The 27,479-nt window shown below is 36.9% G+C and overlaps 1 protein-coding gene across 1 annotated transcript in view; it reads left to right on the top strand.

The window, feature by feature from the left end:
* The window catches only part of THSD7A (thrombospondin type 1 domain containing 7A), a 456,022-nt gene that overhangs the window by 239,813 nt on the left and 188,730 nt on the right, over window positions 1-27,479 (top strand). The window contains exons 3-4 of the mRNA XM_059074016.2: window positions 10,740-10,988; window positions 14,245-14,426. Coding sequence (XP_058929999.1) covers window positions 10,740-10,988; window positions 14,245-14,426 — 431 coding nt within the window. The remainder of the gene's footprint in view (window positions 1-10,739; window positions 10,989-14,244; window positions 14,427-27,479) is intronic.

Below are 27,479 nucleotides of genomic sequence, written 5' to 3'. Positions count from 1 at the left end.
GAACCTCCATACTGTTCTCCGTAGTGGCTGTATCAATTTACATTCCACCAAGAGTGCAAGAATGTTCGCTTTTCTCCACACCCTCTCCAGCATTTATTGTCTGTAGATTTTTTGATGGTGGCCATTCTGACTGGTGTAAGATGAGATCTCATAGTAGTTTTGATTTACATTTCTCTAATGATTAATGATGTTGAGCATTCTTTCATGCGTTTTATGGCAATCTGTATATCCTGTATATCTTCTTTGGAGAAATGTCTATTTACGTCTTCTGCCCATTTTTGGATTGGGTTGTTTATTTTTCTGATACTGAGCTGCATGAGCTCCTTGTAAATTTTGGAGATTAATCCTTTTTCAGTTGCTTCATTTGCAAATATATTCTCTCATTCTGTCTTTTCGTCTTGTTTACGGTTTCCTTTGCTGTGCAAAAACGTTTACATTTCATTAGGTCCCATTTGTTTATTTTTGTTTTTATTTCCATTTCTCTAGGAGGTTAGTCAAAAAGGATCTTGCTGTGATTTATGTCATAGAGAGTTCTGCCTGTTTTCCTCTGAAAGTTTGATACTGTCTGGCCTTACATTTAGGTCTTTAATCCATTTTGAGTTTATTTTTGTGTATGGTGTTAAGGAGTGTTCTAATTTCATTCTTTTACATGTAGCTGTCCAGTTTTCCCAGCACCACTTATTGAAGAGGTTGTCTTTTCTCCATTATATAATCTTGCCTCCTTTATCAAAGATAAGGTGACCATATAAGCATGGGTTTATCTCTGGGCTTTCCATCCTGTTCCATTGATCTTTATTTCTTTTTTTGTGCCAGTACGATACTGTCTTGATTACTGTAGCTTTGTAGTATAGTCTGAAATCAGGGAGCCTGATTCCTCCAGCTCTGTTTTTCTTTCTCAAGATTGCTTTGGCTATTCAGGGTATTTTGTGTTTCCATACAAATTGTGAAATTTTTTTGTTCTAGTTCTGTGAAAAATGCCAGTGGTGGTTTGATAGGGGTTGCATTGAATCTGTAGATTGCTTTGGGTAGTATCGTGATTTTCACAATGTTGATTCTTCCAATCCAAGAACATGGTATATCTCTCCATCTATTTGTATCATCTTTAATTTCTTTCATCCGTGTCTTATAATTTTCTGCATACAGGTCTTTTGTCTTCTTAGGTAGGTTTATTCCTAGATATTTTATTCTTTTCGTTGCAGTGGTAACTGGGAGTGTTTTCTTAATTTCACTTTCAGATTTTTCATCATTAGTGTATAGGAATGCAAGAGATTTCTGTGCATTAATTTTGTATCCTGCTACTTTACCAAATTCATTGATTAGCTCTAGCAGTTTTCTGGTGGCATCTTTAGGATTCTCTATGTATAGTATCATGTCAGCTTCAAACAGTGACAGCTTTACTTCTTTTCCAATTTGGATTCCTTTTATTTCTTTTTTGTCTCTGATTGCTGTGGCTAAAATTTCCAAAATTATGTTGAATAATAGTGGTGAGGTTGGGCACCCTTGTCTTGTTCCTGATCTTAGTAGAAATGGTTTCAGTTTTTCACCACTGAGGACAATGTTGGCTGTGGGTTTGTCATATATGGCCCTTATTATGTTGAGGAAAGTTCCCTCTATGCCTACTTTCTGCAGGGTTTTTATTATAAATGGGTGTTGAATTTTGTCAAAAGCATTCTCTGCATCTATTGAGATGATCATATGGTTTTTCTCCTTCAATTTGTTGATATGGTGTATCACGTTGATTGATTTGCATATATTGAAGAATCCTTGCATTCCTGGAATAAACCCCACTTGATCGTGGTGTATGATCCTTTTAATGTGCTGTTGGATTCTGTTTGCTAGTATTTTGTTGAGGATTTTTGCATCTATGTTCATCAGTGATATTGCCCTGTAGGTTTCTTTCTTTGTGACGTCTTTGTCTGGTTTTGGTATCAGGGTGATGGTGGCCTCATAGAATACGTATGGCAGTGTTCCTCCCTATGCTATCTTTTGGAAGAGTTTGAGAAGGATAGGTGTTAGCTCTTCTCTTAATGTTTGATAGAATTCGCCTGTGAAGCCATCTGGTCCTGGGCTTTTGTTTGTTGAAATATTTTTAATTACAGTTTCAATTTCAGTGCTTGTGATTGGTCTGTTCATATTTTCTATTTCTTCCTGGTCCAGTCTCGGAAGGTTGTGCATTTCTAAGAATTTTTCCGTTTCTTCCAGGTGGTCCATTTTATTGGTATAGAGTTGGTTGCAGTAATCTCTCATGATCCTTTGTATTTCTGCAGTGTCTGTTGTTACTTCTCCTTTTTCATTTATAATTCTATTGATTTGAGTTTTCTCCCTTTTTTTCTTGATGAGTCTGGCTAATGGTTTATCAATTTTGTTTATCTTCTCAAAGAACCAACTTTTAGTTTTATCGATCTTTGCTGTCATTTCCTTCATCTCTTTTTCATTTATTTCTGATCTGATCTTTATGATTTCTTTCCTTCTTCTAACTTTGGGGTTTTTTTGTTCTTCTTTCTCTAATTGCTTTAGGTGCAAGGTTAGGTTGTTTATTTGAGATGTTTCTTGTCTCTTAAGGTAAGATTGTATTACTATAAAATTCCCTCTTAGAACTAATTTTGCTGCATCCCATAGGTTTTGGGTCGTCGTGTTTTCATTATCATTTGTTTCTAGATATTTTTTGATTTTGTCTTTGATTTCTTCATTGATCTCTTGGTTATTAAGTAGTGTGTTGTTTAGCTTCCATGTGTTTCTATTTTTTACAGATTTCTTTTCCTCTAATTGATACCTAGTCTCATAGCGTTGTGGTCAGAAAAGATACTTGATACGATTTCAATATTCTTAAGTTTACCAAGGCTTGATTTGTGACCCAAGATATGATCTGTTCTGGAGAATGTTCCATGATCACCTGAGAAGAAAGTGTATTCTGTTGTTTTTGGATGCAATGTCCTATAAATATCAATTAAGTCTATCTTGATTAATGTATCATTTAAAGCTTGTGTTTCCTTATTTATTTTCATTTTGGATGATTTGTCCATTGGTGAAAGTTGGGTGTTAAAGTCCCCTACTATGATTGTGTTACTGTCGATTTCCCCTTTTTGGGCCGTTAATATTTGCCTTATGTATTGAGGTGCTCCTATGTTGGGTGCATAAATATTTACAATTGTTATATCTTCTTCTTGGGTTGATCCCTTGATATTTATGTAGTGTCCTTCTTTGTCTCTTGTAATAGTCTTTGTTTTAAAGTCTATTTTGTCTGATACGAGAATTGCTACTCCAGCTTTCTTTTGATTTCCATTTGCATGGAATATCTTTCTCCATCCCTTCACTTTCAGTTTTTATGTGTCCCTAGGTCTGAACTGGGTGTCTTGTAGACAGCATATATATGGGTCTTGTTTTTGTATCCATTCAGCCAATCCATGTCTTTGGTTGGAGCATTTAATCCATTTAATTTAAGGTAATTATCGCTATGTATGTTCCTATTCCCATTTTCTTAATTGTTTGGGGTTTGTTATTGTAGGTCTTTTCCTTCACTTGTGTTTCCTGCCTAGTGAAGTTCCTTTAGCATTTGTTGTAAAGCTGGTTTGGTGGTGCTGAATTCTTTTAGCTTTTGCTTGTCTGTAAAGGTTTTAATTTCTCCATCAAATCTGAATGAGATCCTTGCTGAGTAGAGTAATCTTGGTTGTAGGTTTTTTTCCTTCATCACTTTAAATATGTCCTGCCACTCCCTTCTGGCTTGTAGAGTTTCTGCTGAAAGACCAGCTGTTAACCTTATGGGGATTCCCTTGTGTGTTGTTTTTCCCTTGCTGCTTTTAATATTTTTTCTTTGTATTTAATTTTTGACAGTTTGATTAATATGTGTCTTGGCATGTTTCTCCTTGGATTTATCCTGTATGGGACTCTCTGTGCTTCTGGGAGTTGATTAACTATTTCCTTTCCCATATTTGGGAATTTTTCAACTATAATCTCTTCAAATATTTTCTTAGTCCCTTTGTTTTTCTCTTCTTCTTCTGGGACCTGTATAATTCGAATGTTGGTGCATTTAATATTGTCCAAGAGGTCCCTAGACTGTCCTCAATTCTTTTTTCTTTATTCTGCTCTGTGGTTGTTATTTCCACTATTTTATCTTCTGATCACTCATCTATACTTCTGCCTCAGTTATTCTGCTATTGATCCCTTCTAGAGAATTTTTAATTTCATTTATTGTATTGTTCATCATTATTTGTTTTCTCTTTATTTCTTCTAGGTCCTTGTTAAACATTTCTTGTATTTTCTGCATCCTATTTGCAAGATTTTGGATCATCTTTACTATCATTATTCTGGATTCTTTTTCAGGTAGACTGCCTATTTCCTTTTCATTTGTTAGGTCTGGTGGGTTTTTACCTTGCTCCTTAATCTGCTGCATGTTTCTCTGTCTTCTCATTTTGCATAATTTACTGTGTTTGGGGTCTGCCTTTTGCAGGCTCCTGGTTCGTAGTTACCGTTGTTTTTGGTGTCTGCCCCTGGCTAAGGTTGGTTCAGTGGGTTGTGTAGGCTTCCTCGTGTAGGGGACTGATGCCTGTGTTCTGGTGGATGAGGCAGGATCTTGTCTTTCTGGTGGGCAGGTCCATGTCTGGTGGTGTGTTTTGGCCTGTCTGTGACCTTATTATGAGTTTAGGCAGCCTCTCTACTAATGGCTGGGGTTGTGTTCCTGTCTTGCCAGTTGTTTGGCATACAGTTTCCAGCACTGTAGCTTGCTGGTTCTTGAGTGGAGCTGGGTCTTAGTGTTGAGATGGAGATCTCTGGGAGATTTTTGCCGTTTCATATTACATGGAGCTGGGAGCCCTCTGGTGGACCAGTGTCCTGAACTTGGCTCTCCCACCTCATAGGCACAGTCCTGATGCCTGGTTGGAGCACCAAGAGCTTGTCATCCACACGGCTCAGAATAAAGGGGAGAAAGAAAGAAAGAAAAAGATAAAATAAAATAGTTATTAAAATAAAAAATAATTATCAAAAGAAATTTTTAATTAAAAAAAGAAGAGAATAACCAAACCAAAAAACAAATTCACCAATCATAACAAGTGCTAAAAAGTACAGTAAAAAAAAAAAGAAAAAAAAAAAAAAACGGACAGACAGAACACTAGGACAAATGGTAAAAGCAAAGCTATACAGACAAAATCATGCACAGAAGCATACACGTACACACTCACAAAATAGAAAAAGGGAAAAAAATATATGTATCTTTACTTCCAAAGTCAACCTCCTCAATTTGGGATGATGCGTTGTTTATTCAAGTATTCCACAGATGCAGGGTACCTCAAGTTGATTGTGGAGATTTAATCCGCTGCTCCTGAGGCTGCTGGGAGAGATTTCCCTTTCTCTTTTTGTTCGCACAGCTCCTGGGGTTCAGCTTTGGATTTGGACCTGCCTCTGTGTGTAGGTCGCCTGAGGGCATCTGTTCCCGCTCAGACAGGATGGGGTGAAAGGAGCAGCTGATTCAGGGGCTCTGGCTCACTCAGGCCGGGGGGAGGGAGGGGTACGGATGCAGGGCGAGCCTGTGGTGGCAGAAGCAGGTGTGACGTTGCACCAGCCTGAGGCGCGCCATGTGTTCTCTCGGGGAAGTTGTCCCTGGATCACGGGACCCTGCCAGTGGCGGGCTGCACAGGCTCCCGGGAGGCGAGGTGTGGAGAGTGACCTGTGCTTGCACACAGGCTTCTCGGTGGCGGCAGCAGCAGCCTTAGCGTCTCATGCCCGTCTCTGGGGTCCGCGCTGATAGCCGCAGCTCGCGCCCGTCTCTGGAGCTCCTTTAAGCGGCGCACTTAATCCCCTCTCCTCGAGCACCAGGAAACAGAGGGAAGGAAAAGTCTCTTGCCTCTTCGGCAGCTCCAGACTTTTCCCGGACTCCCTCCCGGCTGCCTGTGGCACACTAGCCCCTTCAGGCTGTGTTCACGCAGCAAACCCCAGTCCTCTCCCTGGGGTCCGACCAAAGCCCGAGCCTCAGCTCCCAGCCCCCGCTCGCCCCAGCGGGTGAGCTCACTCGGGCTGGTGAGTGCTGGTCAGCGCCAATCCCCTGTGCGGGAATGTCTCCGTTTTGCCCTCAACCCTGTTGCTGCACTCTCCTCCGTGGCTCTGAAGCTTCCTCCCTGCCCACCCATAGTCTCCGTCAGTGAAGGGGTTTCTAGTGTGTGGAAACGTTTCCTCCTTCACAGCTCCCTCCCACTGGTGCGGGTCCCGTTCCTATTCTTTTGTCTCTGTGTTTTCTTTTTTTCTTTTGCCCTACCCAGGTACGTGGAGAGTTTCTTGCCTTTTGGGAGGTCTGAGGTCTTGTGACAGCGTTCAGTAGGTGTTCTGTAGGAGTTGTTCCACGTTTAGATGTATTTCTGATGTAGTTGTGGGGAGGAGGATGTTCTCCGCGTCTTACTCTTCCGCCATCTTGAAGCTCCTGCTCACCACTTTTTCATTTTTTTTTTTTTAGTCTTATTCCTCTGTGTCTGATACAAGGTGATTGAGTAATATCTGCTTTTGTCTCAAAGCCAAACTTTTGTTCTATCAGGCTTAGGCATCTGTGCTATCCTGAATATACCACATAAATGAAAAGGAAACTGTCACAGTGACATCCCATCTTCTACCAGGCTGCCCTTGCAGAAGCGTAGCCTATGCCTTTGACCTCCACAGAAGCATGTTCTCAGGAAGACCATAGTGAACCAAAATGGGTAGTTCCTGTAAGCTCTCTAGTGTCACCTTTTTGCATGGCCAGAATAAAGGAGAAAATGGTTGAGGGTGGCCGCTGAATAATTTAGTAAGCATGGGTGATTTGGTGATCCTATTTAGTCTCACGAACAATTACAAAATGAAATTAATATGCATCACAGTGTTCATGGACCTACCAAAGTCTGCTGTAAGGCCACGTGTGAATTATTCAGGCCTAAAATGAGCCCCAGTGTGTGAGCACTCAGCTACTCCTGTGGTGTTGGCTTTGAGCTCTGTTATGCTCATGGTTTTTAGAAGTATACAAGCCATCCAGAACTTTCAACTAAACCCTGATCCTTAATTCTGGATCTGTTTACTAGACATTTCTGCGTGTTGGATATGTACTGGATGTGTCCATATCAAATCAAGATAATAATGTTGAACTCAATTATCAACTGCCAGAAACTTGCTTTTTATTCCATGTTCTCCATTTCGAAGAATTGCAGTGATGCTCACCAGATTGCCAAAGCTAGAAACTTGCAAGTTATTTAATGACTCCTTCCTCTCTTTTAACCCCTTCAACTATCCATCAGGTTGTATAGTTTCTAACTCCCCTTTTTATAGTTTGTAACCCCTTTTAATTTCTATTGCCATTGCCTTTGTTCATACTTTGATAAGCGTCATAAGCAGAAAGATCTAGTTAGACTCCTAGTTCTGCTATTTTATCTAGACTTCAGTGAGACATTTAGATTCCATTTCCTTATCTTAAAAAAAAAGATGGATCTCCATCTTACAGAATAGTTTTAAGGATTACATGAGATACTCTAAGTAAAATTTAATACAGTACATGGCTCACACTAGACATTCAATGATGATTAATCTCATGTTCATAATCATACCTCACTCAGCCTGAGCAGTGTCTGGCACATAGTAAGCACTCAATATATATTTACTATAAATATTAATGTCGTAATCATCATCATCATTATCATCATAGTTAGCCTGCTTCTGATCTTATACCCTGTTATTCTGTCCTGCAGCCTACTATTGGAATTTACATAAAATACAAATATCATGTACTTTATGCTCCACAATGTTGAATGGTTCTCTCACTCACAGGAGGTGCTTTTCTGGATCTACATAACTGCCCTTGATCTGACCTAGGCTTCAATTCCACTCTTATTTCCACTGCTCAACTAAAACTCCTTACACTGAGGCCAAGGAAAAATTCGTATTTCCCCCACCCACCAACAAACAAAGAAAAGACTTTTATTTCATATTTCCATTGATTACCTTCACTCAATATGAAAACTTCGTAATAATGTACTACTTCATATAGCCTTCTGTGCCTCTCCAAGCAGCATTATATGCTTCCAATTTAATTACTATGATCTTGTCTTTGTACTGCTAAAGCCCAATATGTAGAGTTACTTGATTCACATTTGCTGAAATAATGGTATTGGAAAATTAAAGGAGAATCAAACTATAGATAGACAGATAAATAGGTATGTTTTATACATCACATATATTAATAACTGTATAATCATATAACTTAATACTGTTCTCATATTTATGCTGCTGATTTCTCATATGTAGAACCTGTATTAAAAATTGTTAACATGTATCAGGAAAACGTATTTGTTTTGACTTTTCCATAATTACTAAGTCCTCCTTAGAACAAGTAGCACATTTGCTAAGTGCTAGGGTGGTACAAATCCTGGGGCTGTGAAATAGTGAAACTACTGGATTCACAATGTGCCAGTAACCTTGGCACTGGCCTCAGCTACAGCAGTTGCTCTAACAAACTGAGTTTTACAGTCAGTTTAAACTGTGAGAAGCAGTAGGGCAAAGTGATTAAGGAAATGGGCTCTGATTTTAGAAAATACAAGTTCAAATTTCAGTTCCCTACTTACACATTCCTATATGGTCTTAAACACATTCCCTAACCTTTCAGAGACTCCTTCCCTGTAAAATGGAAATGATAATCGTACCCACATAAAAGAATTATTGGGAGCATTAAATGAGGTAATATGAATTAAGTTTTAAACAGGCTGTGCAGACTTTCAGATACACAAGACACACAAGACTGCCGTCTGGCATGTCTACTTAGAAAGATAAAGAACTTGTCATCATTGTAGCAACAGTCATTCCTCATCTGGTGGTAATTCTTCTAGATATCCATGCAGCACAGTTCAGATGGAAGAAGATAATTCAACATCCGGCAAGTCCAAGAGTTGCCTTGGCTTAAAAGTCTCAGGCCCCACAGGCGCCGATATCTCTTGAAGTGATCCCGTAGTCATAGCCTGCAAAGTCCACAGAAAAAAACAATCCCTATTCCAAGAGCTGACACATTCAGGCAAGCCCAAAGCTGTGGCTGCCTACCAGGTAGTTTTAGTTTCTCCAGAGCAAATGGAATTTATCAAAATTCATCATTGTATCATAAATAATATTATCTAGTAAAATAGTCGATATTTCAGGTTTCATCAGGTTACCAGGTAACTGTAACTGGAGGTATTTAACTGATGGTCAAATTCTCCACAAAAGATTAAAAGGGATTGTTAATTCTCTGCCTCTACGTAGAATATGGACTTTAAGTAATACACAGAGGATAACATATGCATATATGTATATGAATACAATCTCATGAAGGATTAGAAATGTATCTAAGAGGAAATTAACATGGAGAGTTCTGTAAAAAAGGAGTTATAGAGGTCATCGTTTGGTCATTATTTTGCCTGATTTTCATGGATAAACTCACAAGTGTTAGAGTGAAAACTTGTTCATCACAGAGAAAGTTTTGTTCGAAGGTTAGTGTTGTGCCTAAGGCATCATTAACACTCAATATATGCCATTTGAGTAAAACTGGGATTCTGGTCCTCTCTGTTGTTATAAGAAGAACAGAGCTGACTTACAGGGCCCTTTTACTGCCACTCTCAGATGATTCTCCTGCCCAGACCTCTCAGCTCAGACAAATTGACTTTGACGTATTGAGCTCTTATTGTCTCCTAGGAATGCAATTTTCGTACACATGCCAGTAGAATTAAAAAGATTGTATGTGAGTTGTTATATTAAAATGGACCTGCCTCTCTGTATGGTTGACTATCATAGTTAAATATAGCACCTGAATGATGAGGCAGAATTATCAATGAACTCTCCCGTTGCAACAGATGCCCTATCGTGGCAACATGCCTCCTGTGTCTTGTAAACATGAGCTACTAGTTACTGCAAATGGGCAAGAGTTCAACTAAGGATCGGCACAAGGCCATCCCATTCCAGGAAAACCCCTCAAAGTGCATATGCCCCTAGTTGATGACATTTGTAACATCATGTTCATCTTCGTATGTAGACATTACAATTTAGAATTCAACATCCCTCTAATTCAAGGAGGATTAAATAGGTAAGAATTTAAGCATAAATACTTTACTGATGAATTAGAGATCTATTTAGAGGATATCTCTACAGTAATATAGCTTAAATAGATTTATATTTCTAATGCTTACGATGTATTTAATTAATATACTCATATATTAAAGTATGATTAAAGTATCATTAAAGTATCATTAAAGTATGAACTGGAAAAGTTGATGTATTTGAATAAGCGTACATTGTAATTGACAGCTAAAGTTTCAAACAGTATTAAAAATAATGTTAAGCATAAATTAAATTACTTTTTCTGTTCAATATTGTATTAGTTACCCAGGCATGCTTATTTAAATCACTAAACAGAATGGAAATGATCATATATTAACAGATCTTGGTTCCTCATTTTCTAAATTAAAACAGATCTGGAATGAGTAAAATGAACAATATGGTAAACTTAGTTTCAGCTAATTTTGCATAATCGCTTTATTTTCTATTTCCTATGAATGGTTTAACAACTCTTACAAAATAGGAGGAAATGCAAATGTTAGCTTTGAGTCTAACAGCTTTTACACATCATAAATGTTGATATATTTTTAATGAAATTGGAATTGTTCCTCCAAGTAGAAATAAAAATGTCCAAGCTGATTTCACTCTGGAGTGTAGAAGACAAAGTTCATGCCCGCCTATGAGTCTGTGATGAGAATATTAATGCTCTTTTGCAGCTTTTGCCAACAAGAGAAGCTGCCGCTGACCTTCCAGGCCTGTGTGATCACCAAGGAGTGCCAGGTGTCAGAGTGGTCTGAGTGGAGCCCCTGCTCAAAAACGTGCCATGATATGGCATCCCCTAAAGGCACCCATGTGAGGACGCGGCTCATCAGGCAGTTTCCTATTGGCAGTGAGAAGGAGTGTCCAGAACTTGAGGAAAAAGAACCCTGTGTGTCTCAAGGAGATGGAGTTGCCCCCTGTGCCATGTGAGTAAATAAAGGATGGTGACATCTGCTGCCCTGTCTGCCCAAACTGCATGATCCTTTAGTGGTTTGATTTCAGCCAGACAGTATGTTGAGAAATAGAGATTTTTACAAATTCTAAGTAGAAAAATATCTCTCTACAAACACTATCCTATAAAAAATACTGGTTTTACAGGATAAAAGTGTCTTTAACAAGCTGTATTTCCCAGTCTCCACGAAAGTTAGATTTTTAACGGCAATTCCCTGTTTGTGTATTTTCTATAACGGGGATTGGCAAGCTTTTTCCATAAAGGAGAAGATAGTGAATATGTTAGCCTTTACAAGCCACATGTGTCTCTGTCACGCTTCAGCTCTGCCATTGGAGTTATAGGTAATATGTAAACAAATGAGTGTGGATATGTTCCAATAAAATTTACTTATAAGAACAGGGGACAGGTTGGATTTGGCCATAGTTTGTCAGCTAGTCTATAAGGTAAAATTAAGTTTCAAAATACAGGTTCCTATTGCTTATTGAGCAAGTCCTATTAAAATTCAGTACTGTATACAACAATTCCTATTGAACAGAGTAAAATGCTACATCAAAATAATGAGACTTTAAGCTCCTTCAGGACAAAGACTGCTTATGAACCTTGGGGGTGGGGCTTGTTTGTTTTTTAATTGCTTGCATGTCATAGGACCAGGAACACAGTAAGTGCCCAATAAATGTGCATTGAATTCAGATGAAATAAGACTAATTTTGAAATATTTGGCAGTATAACTATATTCTTTTGTTGTTGTTGTTGTTGTTGTTGTTTTGCGGTACGCGGGCCTCTCACTGTTGTGGCCTCTCCCGTTGCGGGGCACAGGCTCCGGACGCGCAGGCTCAGCGGCCATGGCTCATGGGCCCAGCCGCTCGGCGGCATGCGGGATCTTCCCGGACCGGGGCACGAACCCGTGTCCCCCGCATCGGCAGGCGGATTCTCAACCACTGCGCCACCAGGGAAGCCCACTATATTCTTTTAATCCTTAAAAAATATCATCTCCAAGACATTACTGTGAATTATCATGGTGATAAATATATTTCAGCTTAGTCTGAATATAGAATATTTATGACACGACTTACAGAATCTTAGTTTCTCAGTAGGTATGCACAAGCATCATTGAAATGTTCCCTGGAATATTTCAAATATTTAGAGAACATGCATACAGCTTGAACTTCATGACACAGTGAGGAGGAAAATTACTACTATTATTGCTCCTCCTCCTCCCATTTCTAACAGTAATAATAATAATAACAAAGAATAGTAATGATTCATACAAGATCTTCAATTATGCAGCACTTTGAAATCATCCCTTCTATGATATAACAAGTGATGGAACACTCTGGAGAGTTTTCTTTCTAACTACTCTGCCTGTCCTGCTGACTTGTGTGTTCCCCTCTACGTAACAGTTTCAAGGAAGTTGCCAGGTTCTCTAATCAGAGTGTTTTGTCTCCTACAAGTTTCTTCCATTTTTGTCTCAAGCTAGGTGTTTTATTCTTTATCCTCTCAAATATTCAAATGCCATTAACTATTAATTAAAATAAATCTCTATTCTGAATCTTTCTTCTAACCCTTTATGGTTGGTAGCATTTTTTTAGAATGTGTAATCATTGACGTTACTAAATATTTATTCCTCTCACAGAACTCCTTAGGATGATCTAAATTGGGACTCCTTTCTATAAAAAGACAAAATTTTCATTTTAGTTCCCCTAATAAATGATTTGTTTGGTTTTACTTTCCTTCACTGTCTTTCCTCCCAAGGCATCAAGTATCCATGTTTTTAGAATTGACCTGAATGCTGCACTTCCTTTATAAATGTATGTCAAGAATGTTGTTCCTTGATGACCCAGTCCTGCGCCTCTATTAACCCATGAATCCCCACTTTATAAAAACTGAAAAATGAGCATGAAGTTCAGCTTTACTGTCATGAAACTTTACCACTGACAAAGCAAAGCCTCTAGATGAGACATCCTAGAGCCCACTTAACCTTTCTGTCTAACTGAGGTGAACATTAGCACACCCATTTGTACCTATGTTGGCTGTTAATCTGATTACTAAGGAGGCATCTTGGTTAAAGTGAAACAAAGTGCTACATGAGCCATTTTCTTTGTGCTTTTAGAATATCCATTTTCCTCGAGGTGGAGAAATGCCATCACTTTCTATCTTCAGTGGCATCGGGAAATGGTTCCCTGTCTATCTCCTTAAAGCATGTGTTGGGCTGACAATCCCCTGACATTTTTTTCACATCGTAATCTTTATTGGAGCTTTAATTTAGAATCACAGATCATCTTTCCTGTGTTCCACTGATTAGAAACGTCAGCTCTTTTCATCATTCATCAGCACTCATCAGGGATGCTCAGTGCTACAGGAAAAAAAAAAACAAAAAAAACCCAAAAAAAACAAAAAAAATTATTCTCAACAATAAAGAGAAAACTCTGAAGTATGTTACATTTTTATTACTAACACACAATTATAATTTTGATCCAGTATGAAGCAGCAATTTTCATATATTCTGTTAGAGACAAAACAAATGTTTGGGTGACATCATTTAGAATGTGTTCCATTCTCAGATTCAGCCTTCCTTTGTTTATAAGCATCAAGAAAGGGCAAGCCTGAGTTCAACTTAATTGAACATAAAATTTCATGTTTTCAGCATTATGCTCTCTTTTCATAAAATATTTATAAGTAACTTCCAGTCGTTGCAATTAAAACTGGATCATCTTAAATTTAACCCCCTCTTTAAATGGAGCTGGGTGAGGATGTAGAGGAAGGGATTGAAACTGAACCTGCACCTTAGATGTAGTCTGAGATTAATTCAAGAGGAAAGTATTTTTCAGATTAATCTTTTTTTAAAATAATTTTTTACTTATTTTTTTAATTTTATTTTTGTCTGTGTTGGGTCTTCGTTTCTGTGCGAGGGCTTTCTCTAGTTGTGGCAAGCGGGGGCCGCTCTTTATCGCGGTGCGCGGGCCTCTCACTGTGGCGGCCTCTCATTGCGGAGCACAGGCTCCCGATGCACAGGCTCAGTAGTTGTGGCTCACAGGCCTAGTTGCTCTGCGGCATGTGGGATCCTCCCAGACCAGGGCTCGAACCCGTGTCCCCTGCATTGGCAGGCAGACTCTCAACCACTGCGCCACCGGGGAAGCTCCAGATTAATCTTTTTGAGGAACAAAAAGTGGAAGTGGAGAAAAGTTTTATTCAGTAAACAGGTTGCCACTGCCATCATTTTCTTTATCTAGGTATGGCTGGAGGACTACAGAGTGGACTGAGTGCCGTGTGGACCCTCTGCTCAGTCAGCAGGACAAGAGGCGGGGCAACCAGACGGCCCTCTGCGGAGGAGGGGTCCAGACCCGAGAGGTGTACTGCGTGCAGGCCAACGAGGACCTCCTCTCACACTTAAACACCCAGAAGGACAAAGAAGGTAAACTGTTTGCTTCTCAAGTACTCAACTGTGGAGACCAAGAGTGGGATCATACTGCAGGGGTATATATATGTAGCCGTTTGGGGCAGGAAGAGTCTTATTTCTGTTCACATTATGGCTGATATTGACTATGGTGAACAGTAGTCTAAATTATGGTTGTAAAAATAATTAATACAGTTGCATCTTTGGTCTGTTCTGATTTACTGACAAACTTCTCTTTAGTAGGAGTAATTAATTATAAAAATAGAATAAAGATGTATCTCATAAGGATACATATAGAATGCAAATATGTGTTCCAAAGCCCAAATTTTCTTTTCTTCATATAAGAAGTAAAACGTGCTTATAAAAAGAACACCTTATTTTGCTATAAAAAGAACACCTTATTTCAACCTATAATGGGTTGAAAAAATAAGTTAATTATGGTATTGAGTGAAAATTTCAATTTGAATTTAAAAGAAATACAGAATAAAACTACAGGAAAAAGTCTTTAACCCAAAGGCATGACTTCTTTCTTTTTAATTTTTGAATTTTATTTTATTTATTTATTTTTTCCAGCAGGCTCTTGTTAGTCATCCATTTTATACACATCAGTGTATATATGTCAATCCCAATTGCCCAATTCAGCACACCACCACCACCACTCCCCTGCGGCTTTCCCCCCTTGGTGTCCATACATTTGTTCTCTACATCTGTGTCTCAACTTCTGCCCTGTCTCAACTCTAAAATTCGAATCATTATTGGATCAAGTTTATATTCAATTAGTAGCCCTTTAGACCATACAAATATGAGACTTTTCAAGCAATGCTGTAAGCAGACCCTCTTACATTTCACTACCTGAGGGATTGCAGGACTTCTATCACTAATACATTCAACATATGTTGATTAGTTGCCAGGAGAGTTCCCAAAATTGTGTATTGTGCTGAGGATAAAAATATCAATATAAACTTCATGTCAGGAAAATGCTCATGGTCATCTTGAGGGCACACAACCAGCCCAGTAGTTATAATGCAGTATGATATGCATTATAATTGAGTTTTAGAATAACCATAGGGAGATCGTAGAAAGAGGAACCTTCACAAAGGAGGTGGAACTTGAGCTGAGTTATGACACATACACTTCATACAGTTAAGTGGGTCAGGAATGCAAGAGAGAGTTTATTCTAGGCAGAGGAAACAGCATGTATTAAAGACCAAAAGAAAAAGAAATATTCAGAGAAGGAATCTGACCAAGAATAATCAAAAAAACAGAAAGAAGGGAAAGAACCAAGAGAAATGGGCATTTCATAAAAGAAGAGATGGCTCCTTTGCCTCCACAAAAAAAGGAGTGGCACTGGTGACCATTAATTCTTGGGAAATAAGGACTAAAGTTTTGCATTTGCAACTTGAAAAATTTAATTGTTTTGTATCCACTAGCTTTACACAGTTTGTCAGCTCATTTATGAATCTAGCCTAGGGATACATTTTACTACTAACATATCTTGAGGTTTTAAGGAAATACCATAAAACGTGTAATGTTAGTACATTAATATTTTCTTGGCCACTTTAATGGCTACATTTTTAACACTCTTAGGTGGATTTATTATAGCAGTCCTTTCAGAGTAGTATAATTTCACTGCTAGAGGTAGATCAGATTTTAGTTTCTGAACGTGAGTTATATCCTGTAAGTTATTGCTTTCAAAAATATCCTTCAGAATTCTGAATTGCAACAGGACATTTAAAAAAATCATTTTGTCATAGAATTCCCCTTCTGCTGTCAAAGCACTGCAGAGCAACAAAAGTAAAAGTCACAGAAAAAAGGGAAAACACAAAGAATATTATTATTAAGATGTATCTGTTGGACTAAGGCAAATGCCAAAGCAGAGATTAATAGACATGGAAGTAGACAATTCACCTAAAATTAATATTTAATCATGTAAGTATGTAACATGAATAACTTAGGAATTTGTGCCCTTTCATGTTGAATACCAAGAATATCAATAAACCTCTTATAGTCTTTGCAAAAACAGCTGATTCTTGCTAAAAGTTGCAGCTTTTTTTTCCTCAGAACTTAGGCTGTGTGAGTTCCCACTAGAAGTACTTAACATCACCCAATGGGGAACTTGTTTAATATACGAGCATCCCAAGGGTGACATGTAAAGACTAAATATGTGTGAATGGAAAACAATTAGATTGTGGGCTGCGAAGATTGTTCACAGTCTGTCTTCTTAAACAAATATGAAAGAATGAAAGCTTACTTTATAAAAACAGGGAAACCTCTCAAAATAACTTCTTCATTCAATCCTAATTAGAAGGTACTGATCTCAAGAAATCCTGACCGTGTAACCATGAACAACCTACTCTAAGAGCAATTCATATTGCACTTAATTTGAAGAACAAGGACTACACTGTTGTTTTTGGAGATTCACACAATGTTTCCTATAAATGTCATTTTCACACATAACCAAACTATTAAAAATACCTTAATTCAAAATAAAATACTTTAGCTCAGAAATAAAATTTCTTGATACAAAAAATATTGTAAACAAGTGATATGGAATTCACATAAATTTCCTTTTTTGTCTTCATACATCATATTACACAGACGAATGATAATGACCACCTTAGCACAAAGGCAGGGTCACATTAAATCACTTTATTCACTGACGTATTTACTACTGTTAACTGACTCACCCCACACGAGGCCCTAAAAATTCTTTTCCTTAGAGCTAATATATTTAATTTGCAGAAAATTGAAATATTTATTATTAAAGTACTGACAAAGTGTAAAGTATGTTATTCAAAACTTGAAATGAGTTGAATTATCAGAATACTTATTAAGTTGGCGATGGCATCTATAGACAATAGGAAAAATATATCTACTTGATATTGGAGAGTATCCACATTTTATTCTTGGAATTCTCCCGATTCTAATACAATATTCAGATGATCAAAATTTCCATAATCACTTCTTTAGAACAAAGGCTTGACAAGTTCTGTACTGAGAAGACTTAGTAGTAAAATCTTTGACAGTTTCTGTCATCTGGCTATTCAGAATTCCAGTAGGCTTGAAGAATATCCAACTTACGCTAGCATGAAATCTATCCTTCTCAGGATATGACAGGACGAGGCCTTGCCCTTGGGGAGGTTATCAGTGTAACTCCTAGAAAGCTGATGAAAATGTTGCTGATCATTAGATGCATGAAAGCGAATTGACTTTTTTAAGAGTTCAAAGTGAATTGAAAGTAGATTTTAGCTATAGTAATTCAAGAAATTCTTCCATTTGATACAGATTGAACATGTTTTTAAATGAGGGGCACCAAAGGTATTGTTTATAAAGCACCATAAAATTTACTGCAATTTATATTATAGGAAATTTTAGAACATTCTTTTATAGAAAATGTATCAAATAATCCATACCGAAATCTGGATAAGGTCTGTGGGATTTGAGGTTATTAGGAAAGACAGCCTGGATAATGAGCCTGAATGATGACACAGAATGAAATAAACCAGCAGAAAGGTTTGGAGAATCAATAGAAAGATGGATTGAGGGAAGGATGATTGTACTGTGAATGGGTAGACAGAAGGATGAATAAAGAGCTCATGTTTTCCCATCTGCAAAGAAATAAGAATAAAATAGTCACCATCCCTAAATGAAATGCAAATTCTTTATAATTGTAGTTTTTTTATCTACAGTTTCCACAGACTAGCCCACTTCAGTCAACACTATTTTGAAAAAAAAAAAAAAAAAAGGCTATGCTTATGGTGCTATTTCCCTGTTATTTCAGAAAGTAAATATCAGAGAGTACATTGAAGTCTAGTGCTGCATCTTTGCTATCCATCACTTTTGAAATAACAGGTGTGTGAGACTATTTTGCATAACATTTCCATCAGAAATGTGTATCAGGATTCTCTATACATTCCCTGATATAATTCTTAAACCCTCTAGGAAAGATAGTATTTTACTTTCTATTTTGCTAGAAATAGATTGAAGCTGTCCCATGAAATAGAAATGATTTCATGTTTCTTATCTTTCTAGAACATGATTATATAGATATAAATTATAGAAAAACATAAAAAGATTTTTAAATTCACTGACTTTAAAATGTCACTTGGGGACTTTCCTGGTGGTGCAGTGGTTAAGAATCTGCCTGCCAACAGGGGACACGGGTTCAAGCCCTGGTCAAGGAAGATCCCACATGCTGCGGAGCAACTAAGCCCGTGCGCCACAACTACTGAGCCTGTGCTGTAGAGCCCATGAGCCACAACTACTGAGCCCACGTGCTACAAATACTGAAGCCCGTGTGCTCTAGAGCCCGTGCTCCACAACAAAGAGAAGCCGTTGCAATGAGAAGCCCGCCCACTACAACAAAGAGTAGCCCCCACTCACCACAACTAGGGAAAGCCTTCACGCAGCAACGAAGACCCAACGCAGCCAAATAAATAAATAAATAAATAAATAATTTTTTTAAATGTCACTAGGATAATACCATAATTATACAAGCATATATAAAGTTTGGTTATGAACACTTTTGTTGTGGTAAATTAATGAAGGTATAAACACTTTTCATATTTTATCATCATATTTTTAAACACACCACTTTGTGCTCTCTTAATCTTCCTACGGTAAAGGAAGAAGGAACTAAATCACATAATGGCTACATTTGGGAAACATAGCCTACACTGGTGCTGTGGGTTGTAAAAAGCACTGTGATATAATTATAGAATAACTAAAACATTCCTATGTTTTAAATCCTAAATCCCTGAAGGAAACAAACCTTCTTCAGAAATCAGTCCTCTGGATATTTTGTGGAAGAGAAGGGCTGTTTCCCTAGGAAATTTCTCTGTGATCAGTGGATTACAAAATGGAAGGTGAGATGCCAAGAGGTTTCAGCCATTGGGATGGAAGCTAGTAAAAACTTACATTCTGAGAATTAGGTTAAGCTGGTCATTGGTCTACCCCAGAGGTAACTTACAATTTTTGGTACAGGAAGAGCTTACTAATGACATGTCAGGAAGTATTCATCCAAAAAGGCAATCAAGGAGAAATATAATGAGGCAGCTCAGAAGTTGTATAAACATGATAACAATGCTTACAGTAACTTTGACTTAGTCAATGTTTAATAAACATTTGTTGTTTGACATGTTTACTCTCCCCTTTGTAAAATAGTACAATTTCCTTTTAAATTTGTCTGAAAATTATCTCTTCAGCGTTTCAGTTACCCTTAAACATTCTCTATTTCAGCTAAGGGCTATATCCACACACACCATTCTTCACCCCTGAATAATTAACTATTCACACCTCTGACTTTGAATAGAGGACACGTGATCTAGTTGTTAGATCAAATGATGAGAGTCAAAATGTATACACTTTGTGTCAGATTGGGCACTCATTTAAGAGAATAGTTTTATATGTCTATTTTCCTCTTTTCTAATTATATAGATAACTTAAAAATCTTTTGAATTTTCATCTTAAGACTACTTTCAAGAGAACCCCAGACAGATAATCAAGAAATCTGGTTTTCATTTCTGCTTGGCCTTATATCTTGATGCACATTACTTAACTTTATTTACCTAAAAATGGCTATTTAATTGCACTTATGTTACATTTCCATCAACATGGCAGACTAGAATAGCTGAAAATCATCCTTTACAAAATACCTAGACATTCAGGATGCAATATTGTTTTAAATACTTTTAAGAGCAGAACTGAGGTCTTGATTGACTAAACAATTTCCCAAAGCAAACCGTGAAGGCTGAGATGATTTCTGTGATTGCCCTTGGGTAGGGCTGGTACAGAACAAGGGTTTACATTATGGGGACTTGAGGGCATGACATAAACTTGTACTCAGAGAAAGAGAGTACAAGCAGAAATACTGCATTACTTCATCAGCCTCAAAGGGTTATAGCATCAATGATTGAGTGAGCAGAGAAATTCAACTTACCTATAGAGGGAGATAACAAGGAAGCAGATCAGCTTCAGCCTTAAATCAGGGCAAAAACAAACCTCTTCTAAAAATTCCAACTATGGGCCTGTACTCATGAGTTTAAGTTTCAAATGTATGGTACTTCCATAAGTCCAAAGACCACAAAGCTGAAAATTAATATAAGAAATGGTGTTAGGCAGTGGTATTAGCAAGGTGCCTGACATAGCAAAAGCAAAAACTCTAAAGAGTGGAATACCTTATCCTAAGCTGCAGAATTTTCCCAGATAAACTGCACCATTCAAATTGTGAACTACATGAGGAAAAATAATTCATTGTAAACAGGATTTAAAATGCCTAACAAACAGTAAAATTAGACTTGCAAATATTAGACTACATATTAGATTTGCAAATATTAGACTTGGAAATACTAGAAAAAGCAGATACAAACTATAAAATGCTAAAACTTATTTACGATGTAAAGGAAAAATTAAAACATTAAATATAATGAGTCATAATTAAAAAGACCAGATTTTTTAAAGACAAAAATAAAAGAAACAAAAGTTCTGGAACTGAAAAATAATTTAACTGGAAATAAACAAATGGGTAGATTATACAGTTTGAGATAAACAGTTATCAGTAAACTAAAGACAAATGTAAGCAAATTATTCAAAATGCAACACTGAAAATAGAAGTTGAGAATGAAAGCAAGGATAACAGTCATGAAGAATTAAACAAGAAGGTTCAGAGTGAGAGAATCAAGAGAAAAGATGAGAGAATTGTCTAGAATTGATGAAAGACAAGATATACAGCATCAAGAAAATTTGCAAGCAGGATAATAATATATGTACACTTTATATACAATGTAGTGAATTCTCAGCTCATCAACTCCAAAGACATATTAAAAGGAACAGAGAGAAGGAGAAAATTAATTACAAAAGAATTAACAAATTAGCAGTGAAATTCTCAACAGCTACAGAAGACCAATATAATAAAAATAATATATTGAAAGTACTAAAAGGAAAATAACCGTCAACTTAAAATTATTTATCCAGCTACCTATCATTGAAAACTACGGGCAAAATTAAGACAAAAGTGAAAGGATTAATAAACCCTTACTGAAAGTACTGCTGTATGATGTTTAGAAAGAAGGAAGTTGAACCCAGAAAGAGAAGAATGCAAGATGTGCAAAGAATTTGGTAAGCATCTGGGTAGTCTAAATAAGTTATAAATATGTGTGAAGCAACAACAATAATTTTCATGATTAAAACACTGTAAATTAGTTAATGACCAACAATAATATATGACAAGAGGAAATAATAAGGAGTATATTGTTTGGGAAAGCATAGAGATATTGAGCACCCTTATATATTACTAAGTTATTATGCCTGTTAAAAATTAAGAATAATTATTAACAAAAAATACATTATATGTATACACACTTTTCTAAAAGGGATTAAATAAAAATCAGTCAATTCAATAAAAGTACTGAACAAGAGGAAAAAAATCATTGTTTTCTTAGAGACGATCTAAGTAATAGCAAATAAAAAAGACTAAAAATCTAGAAATACGACTTTTCAAATGTCAGAGTTAAAGGTTATTACGGAAAGTCACTTTGTTTTTGTTATTATTATGAGATCAACCAACTGTATTATAAGTTTTTTGCCATGATCAAACTAAGAGTGTGGATTACTCAGTCCAAACATTTACCACTGCTGGAAAATACCTGAACAGATCACACGTTGTATTTAGGCAGTAATGCCATCTTTATATACAAAGTGCAGCTGAAAATTTTATTTTAACATGAGATTGATTTAAGTTATATATGTGTGCAGTGTCAAAACTATCCAGAAGATTGAATGATTGGATTGATTAAATAGCATTTGATAGAAAATTTTATTGGATAATCAAAACTGCCCAGAATTTTCTCCAGTATTTTTAGAGTGAACGATAATCTTCACAAACATAAAACTCAATAAAAATTATGTTGCTAACTTGATATTGTTCAGTGAAACATGAGAATGACTAAACTTTTAAAACTGAAGGAATCATCTGAAAATTCATGAGTATTTCAAACCTATCTCCCTTTGTATCATTCTCATTTTTTTCCCAGTTTGCTAATGGGAAAGGCGAATGACACTGGCTTGATTACTTAGACAAAGGTAATAATGACAAAGGAATTATTACCCAGAGAAGATAATAAAATTCATTATGTATGTTGGTGCCTTTGACAAATTCATAGATGGTGTGCTGTTAAATATGTGTGATACTAAGCTAGAAAGGATAAAACATACTAGATAATAATTTTTCTTCTTTTTTTTTTTTTTTTTTTTTTTTTTTTTTTTTCCATACGAGGACCTCTCACTGTTGTGGGCTCTAAAATTACGGAGCACAGGCTCGGGACGCGCAGGCCCAGCCAGCGTCCATGGCTCACGGGCCCAGCTGCTCCGTGGCATGTGGGATCTTCCCAGACTGGGGCATGCCCGTGTTCCCTGCCTCAGCAGGGGGACTCTCAACCACTGCGCCACCAAGGAAGCCCCTAGATAATAATTTTATGATGCAAAAACATATGAATAAAAAAATAGATAAATAAATAAAATTAAATTTTAAAAAAGAGATATGAATTGGCTAGACACATTGAAATTTCTCCAACAGTATTAAGTCTAATGAAATACTTACAACAAATACCTACACTTAAGACCCAAATGCCCACTCTAAAAGGAAATGATACCATAATGATGATGATGATGATATGATGACAGTGAGAGTATTGATTGTGTCTATTAAGGCACTTTGTTAATTATTTGGTTTCTGTGAAGATTAAATGTTTAATGTGGGGAAGGAACAGTTGGTTGGCATCGATTGCTTAATATTATTATTTTTTATTAAAGTAGAGTTGATTTACAATGTTGTTTTAGTTTCAGCTGTACAGCAAAGTGACTCAGTTATATATATATATATAACTGAATGATATATATATATATGATTATATATATATTCTTTTTCAGATTCTTTTCCATTATTATTTATTATAAGGTATTGAATATAGTTCCCTGTGCTATACAGTAAGAGCTTGTTGTTTACCTATTTTTTAAAATTTTTATTGGGTGTAGAGTTGATTTACAATGTTGTGTTAGTCTCAGGTGTACAGTAAAGTGAATCAGTTATACATATATCCAATCTTTTTTAGATTCTTTTTCCATATAGGTCATTACAGATTACTGAGTAGAGTACCCTGTGCTATACAGTTGGTCCTTATTATTTTCTGTTTTATATATAGTAATGTGTGTATGTCAATCCCAATCTCCCAGTTTATCCCTCCCTCCCCTTCCCCCCAGTAACCATAAGTTTGTTTTCTACATCTGTGACTCTATTTCTGTTTTGTAAATAAGTTCATTTGTATCATTTTGTTTTGTTTTGTTTTTTTGCGGTACGCGGGCCTCTCACTGTTGTGGCCTCTCCCGTTGCGGAGCACAGGCTCCGGACGCACAGGCTCAGCGGCCATGGCTCATGGACCTAGGTGCTCCGTAGCATGTGGGATCTTCCCGGACCGGGGCATGAACCCGTGTCCCCTGCATCGGCAGGCAGGCTCTCAACCACCGCGCCACCAGGGAAGCTCCATTTTGTTTTTTAGATTCCACATATAAGTGGTATCATATGATATTTGTCTTTCTCTGTCTGACTTCACTCAGTATGACAATCTCTAGGTCCATCCATGTTGCTGCAGATGGCATTATTTTGTTCTTTTTTATGGGTGAGTAATATTCCTCTGTGTGTGTGTGTGTGTGTGTGTGTGTGTGTGTGTGTGTGTGTGTGGCATCTTCTTTATCTGCTCGTCTATTGATGGACATTTAGCTTGCTTCCATGTCTTGGTTATTGTAAATAGTGGTGCAGTGAACATTGGGATGCATGTATCTGTTAAAATTAGAGTTTTGTCAGGATATATGTCCAGCAGTGGGATTGTGGGATCGTATGATAACTATTTTAGTTTTTTAAGGAACCTCCATGCTGTTCTCCATAGTGGCTGCACTAATTTACATGCCTACCAACAGTGTAAAAGGGTTCCTTTTTTTCTAAACCCTCTCCAGCATCTGTTATTTGTATGCTTTTTGATGATGGCCATTCTAACCAGTGTGAGGTGGTATCTCATTGTAGTTTCGATTTGCATTTCTCTAATAATTAGCAATGTTGAGTATCTTTTTATGTGTCAGTGGGTTAATGTTGAACTCATTCTGTATCTGTTCTCCTGTGTTACTTTTCTGAACATCGATCACAAGCTGATCAATGAAGTGTTAAAATTTGGATATCTCACCTGATATTCCTTCATTTACTCAATACATACCTACTGATCAACTGTTAGGTTGCACCACGGGTTAAGATGTTGAATATAGAATGTTTTAAAAAGCAGACTTGACCCCTGTCAGGGAGCTTATAACCTACCTTATATAACCAAACCTCAAATAACCTCGTATTAAGGCTTTGTTTACTGGAGGTTCAGGGTTGCCCCTTCACAAGGCTAACATGGAGAGACTTCTACAGACATGCCAGTTTGGGGCTCTTCAGTTAAAATCTGAAAATATACTACAACCATGGTCCATCCTTAACAAAGAACCTTTACCCGTATTCACTGGGTATATTATTTTTCTGGAAATCATGTATTTTCAAAATGTAGTTTAAAAATCACCTGTATGCTCTAAGAAAATGTAAAAATCCCTGGATGTTATCCACTGGGATTGTGATTCTGTAGGTCTGAAATGGGTGCAGGAATCTCTGCTTTTTTATAACAACTGTGTTGATTATAATAAGATGATTTTACCGTAAAGCTCATGATGGTCCTTTTAAAAGGCCCTTTCCAAAGCTTTGGGAGAGACTGGGATAGGGAAAGCGAAATCCATTTTTCTTTCTTTTTGAGGCCCAAGGCTTACGTAATTTATGCATTAAAAAAAAAGCTAAATTCCAAATACAAAATCAGCAAGATCTCTGTCAGGGTTTCAGAAGGGTCCTGTGCATGTGAAGCTCCCTGACCTTAAGCCTCATGGGTTTCTTAATGAATCTGTCCCAAATTGTAACACAGATTTTTGGCCTCTATTAGAGCTAAAGAGAATCAGTACATTAAGATGAGAAACAGAAGCACAGGCATTCGTGGCCTGAAAACAGGTTTCCCAAAGTTCTAGAGATAAAACGGGAGAACGGAGTGACTGGGAAAAGTCACTCTTTGTGTTCAGAAGTGAAGTAGAACTTTCAGTTCTAATATTGGTCTTAGTTATGTTCACTGAGCCCTAGTTTTAGGTCCCTGAGCTGCAAATCTTTAGAAAACTGCTATACCTTGCTATTAGTTAAGTTAGGAAATTGGTGAGGAAGAACACTTTATACTGAGATACTTTTTCATCTCACTTTATACCTGTAACCCAAGATGGAAAGAAGCCATAGCTGTTAGTAAAGGACCTTCCATTAATGAAAGAAAAACATTAGATAAAATGTCACATAACCTGACACTATCAAGTGACTGTACTATGTGTGCTTTTTGTAACCCTTAAGCACATATTTCATCGAGTCAGTTGTCGATGAATGATAGCACCAGAAGGAATTTTGAAATGAACACTCAGGGACCTGTGCTGGCGAATGAATAGCATTTTTTCAGAGGCACACTCCTGCAATCTAAGAATGTAAAAGAAGTGGTTTGTGTCAGGCTGTTCCCTGCCTTGCTGATGATTGCTCAATAGGGAGTAGCTACTCTCACCAGTGTTAACAGAGGAGTACAAACTACGTTGTGGAACTCATTAATATTTATTCCTTCTAAAAGCAATGGGCAATAAAAAGGGAAATAAACTGGGTAGAATAGCAATGGGAAAAGGAAGCCATGACAACAGATTCATCTTGAAAAGGTTTCACCATTTATTGCATACAAAAATACACTTGAAATACAAGGATCTATATTATTAGTCTGGAATCCACGAAAAATACCTCTGTGGGTCAACTAATTTATGAAAAAAAGTGTATATTGAACACAACCTAAGAATTTCAAGTAACCATCCATATTATTGTAGTTATGTGATTTTAATGTATCAGTTTACAATTTCATATTTCCAATATTCAGCAAAGCTACATGTTCTCAGCATCAGATTCTGTGCTGTTCTGTCTATAGACAAGAACTTTCTCTAAGCCAAGGGCCACCTGCCTGTTGCAACAGAGACCAGTGACATATCTTTTCCTTTTCTTGTGCTGCTTCTCTATTATCTGACTTGAAATACCTTCAACCATTGTCACAACTATCCACATATCTCCTGTTTCAAATTGTCTTTTTCACACTGTTAAGATTTCAGTGATCTTTTTTCATCCAAAGCCTATGCCCTTCTTATACTATATTACACAAGTTACCATTTGATTACATAGAATTCTGTGCTTTTACAGTTGCCTCATGAGTATTATGGCAACTCCCCAAGATTTTAAGCTTCTAAGGAGGAAATGGTACTTTTTCCCGCCTAAATTTTAATTGATCCATTATTCTTACCAGAGGTCTGGGTAGTTTGTGAATTGTGTCATTTAGAAATATCTTTGAGAGATTAAAAAGCCCTTCTATGAGAGGATGTTTACTTCCTAGACATCTAATTTATAGTGTTTCATTTTGAATTAATCTGTATGCCTCACTAACTTCATTCTTTTCCTCCTTTGTTTTCCTCTCCTCTGCAAAGGCTTAATGAGATAACATATGTAAAACACATCCTAGCATAAGGCCTTGCACTTATTATATACCAAATGAGTATTAACTGCTTTTGTTTATGTGTTTACTTTTCTGCTTAAATTGAGAAAAAGGGAGGAATTTTTTTAAATGATAGTTTTACTCCAAGCATTTTGCGTGTAATAAAGGCATAATTGTATACTGGCCTTGCTAGTTGAGAAACATAACGGAGGATGTATAATTCATGGAGTCTGTTTTCAGTATGTCTCAAAATCCTTTAGTGTATTTACATTATACATGAAATTGCTCCTTTCTTGGAAAAAGTAGACTTCCTTTGTATTATTTCAGAGCAAAGAGAAATAGAACTAATTTTACTTTTTCTGTGTTTATGGGAGACAGAATAATTACAGCTTCCCTTACTTTGTGACGCTGAATCCTTGAGAAGTTTAAGCAGCACTCTGTTGCCAACGGACTC

This window comes from Kogia breviceps, chromosome 9 (assembly GCF_026419965.1).
Source record: "Kogia breviceps isolate mKogBre1 chromosome 9, mKogBre1 haplotype 1, whole genome shotgun sequence".
In the NCBI taxonomy this organism is placed as follows: Eukaryota; Metazoa; Chordata; class Mammalia; order Artiodactyla; family Physeteridae; genus Kogia; species Kogia breviceps.
The sequence above is the reverse complement of the archived record's forward strand: the minus strand, read 5'-3'. Positions and strand labels throughout refer to the sequence as shown.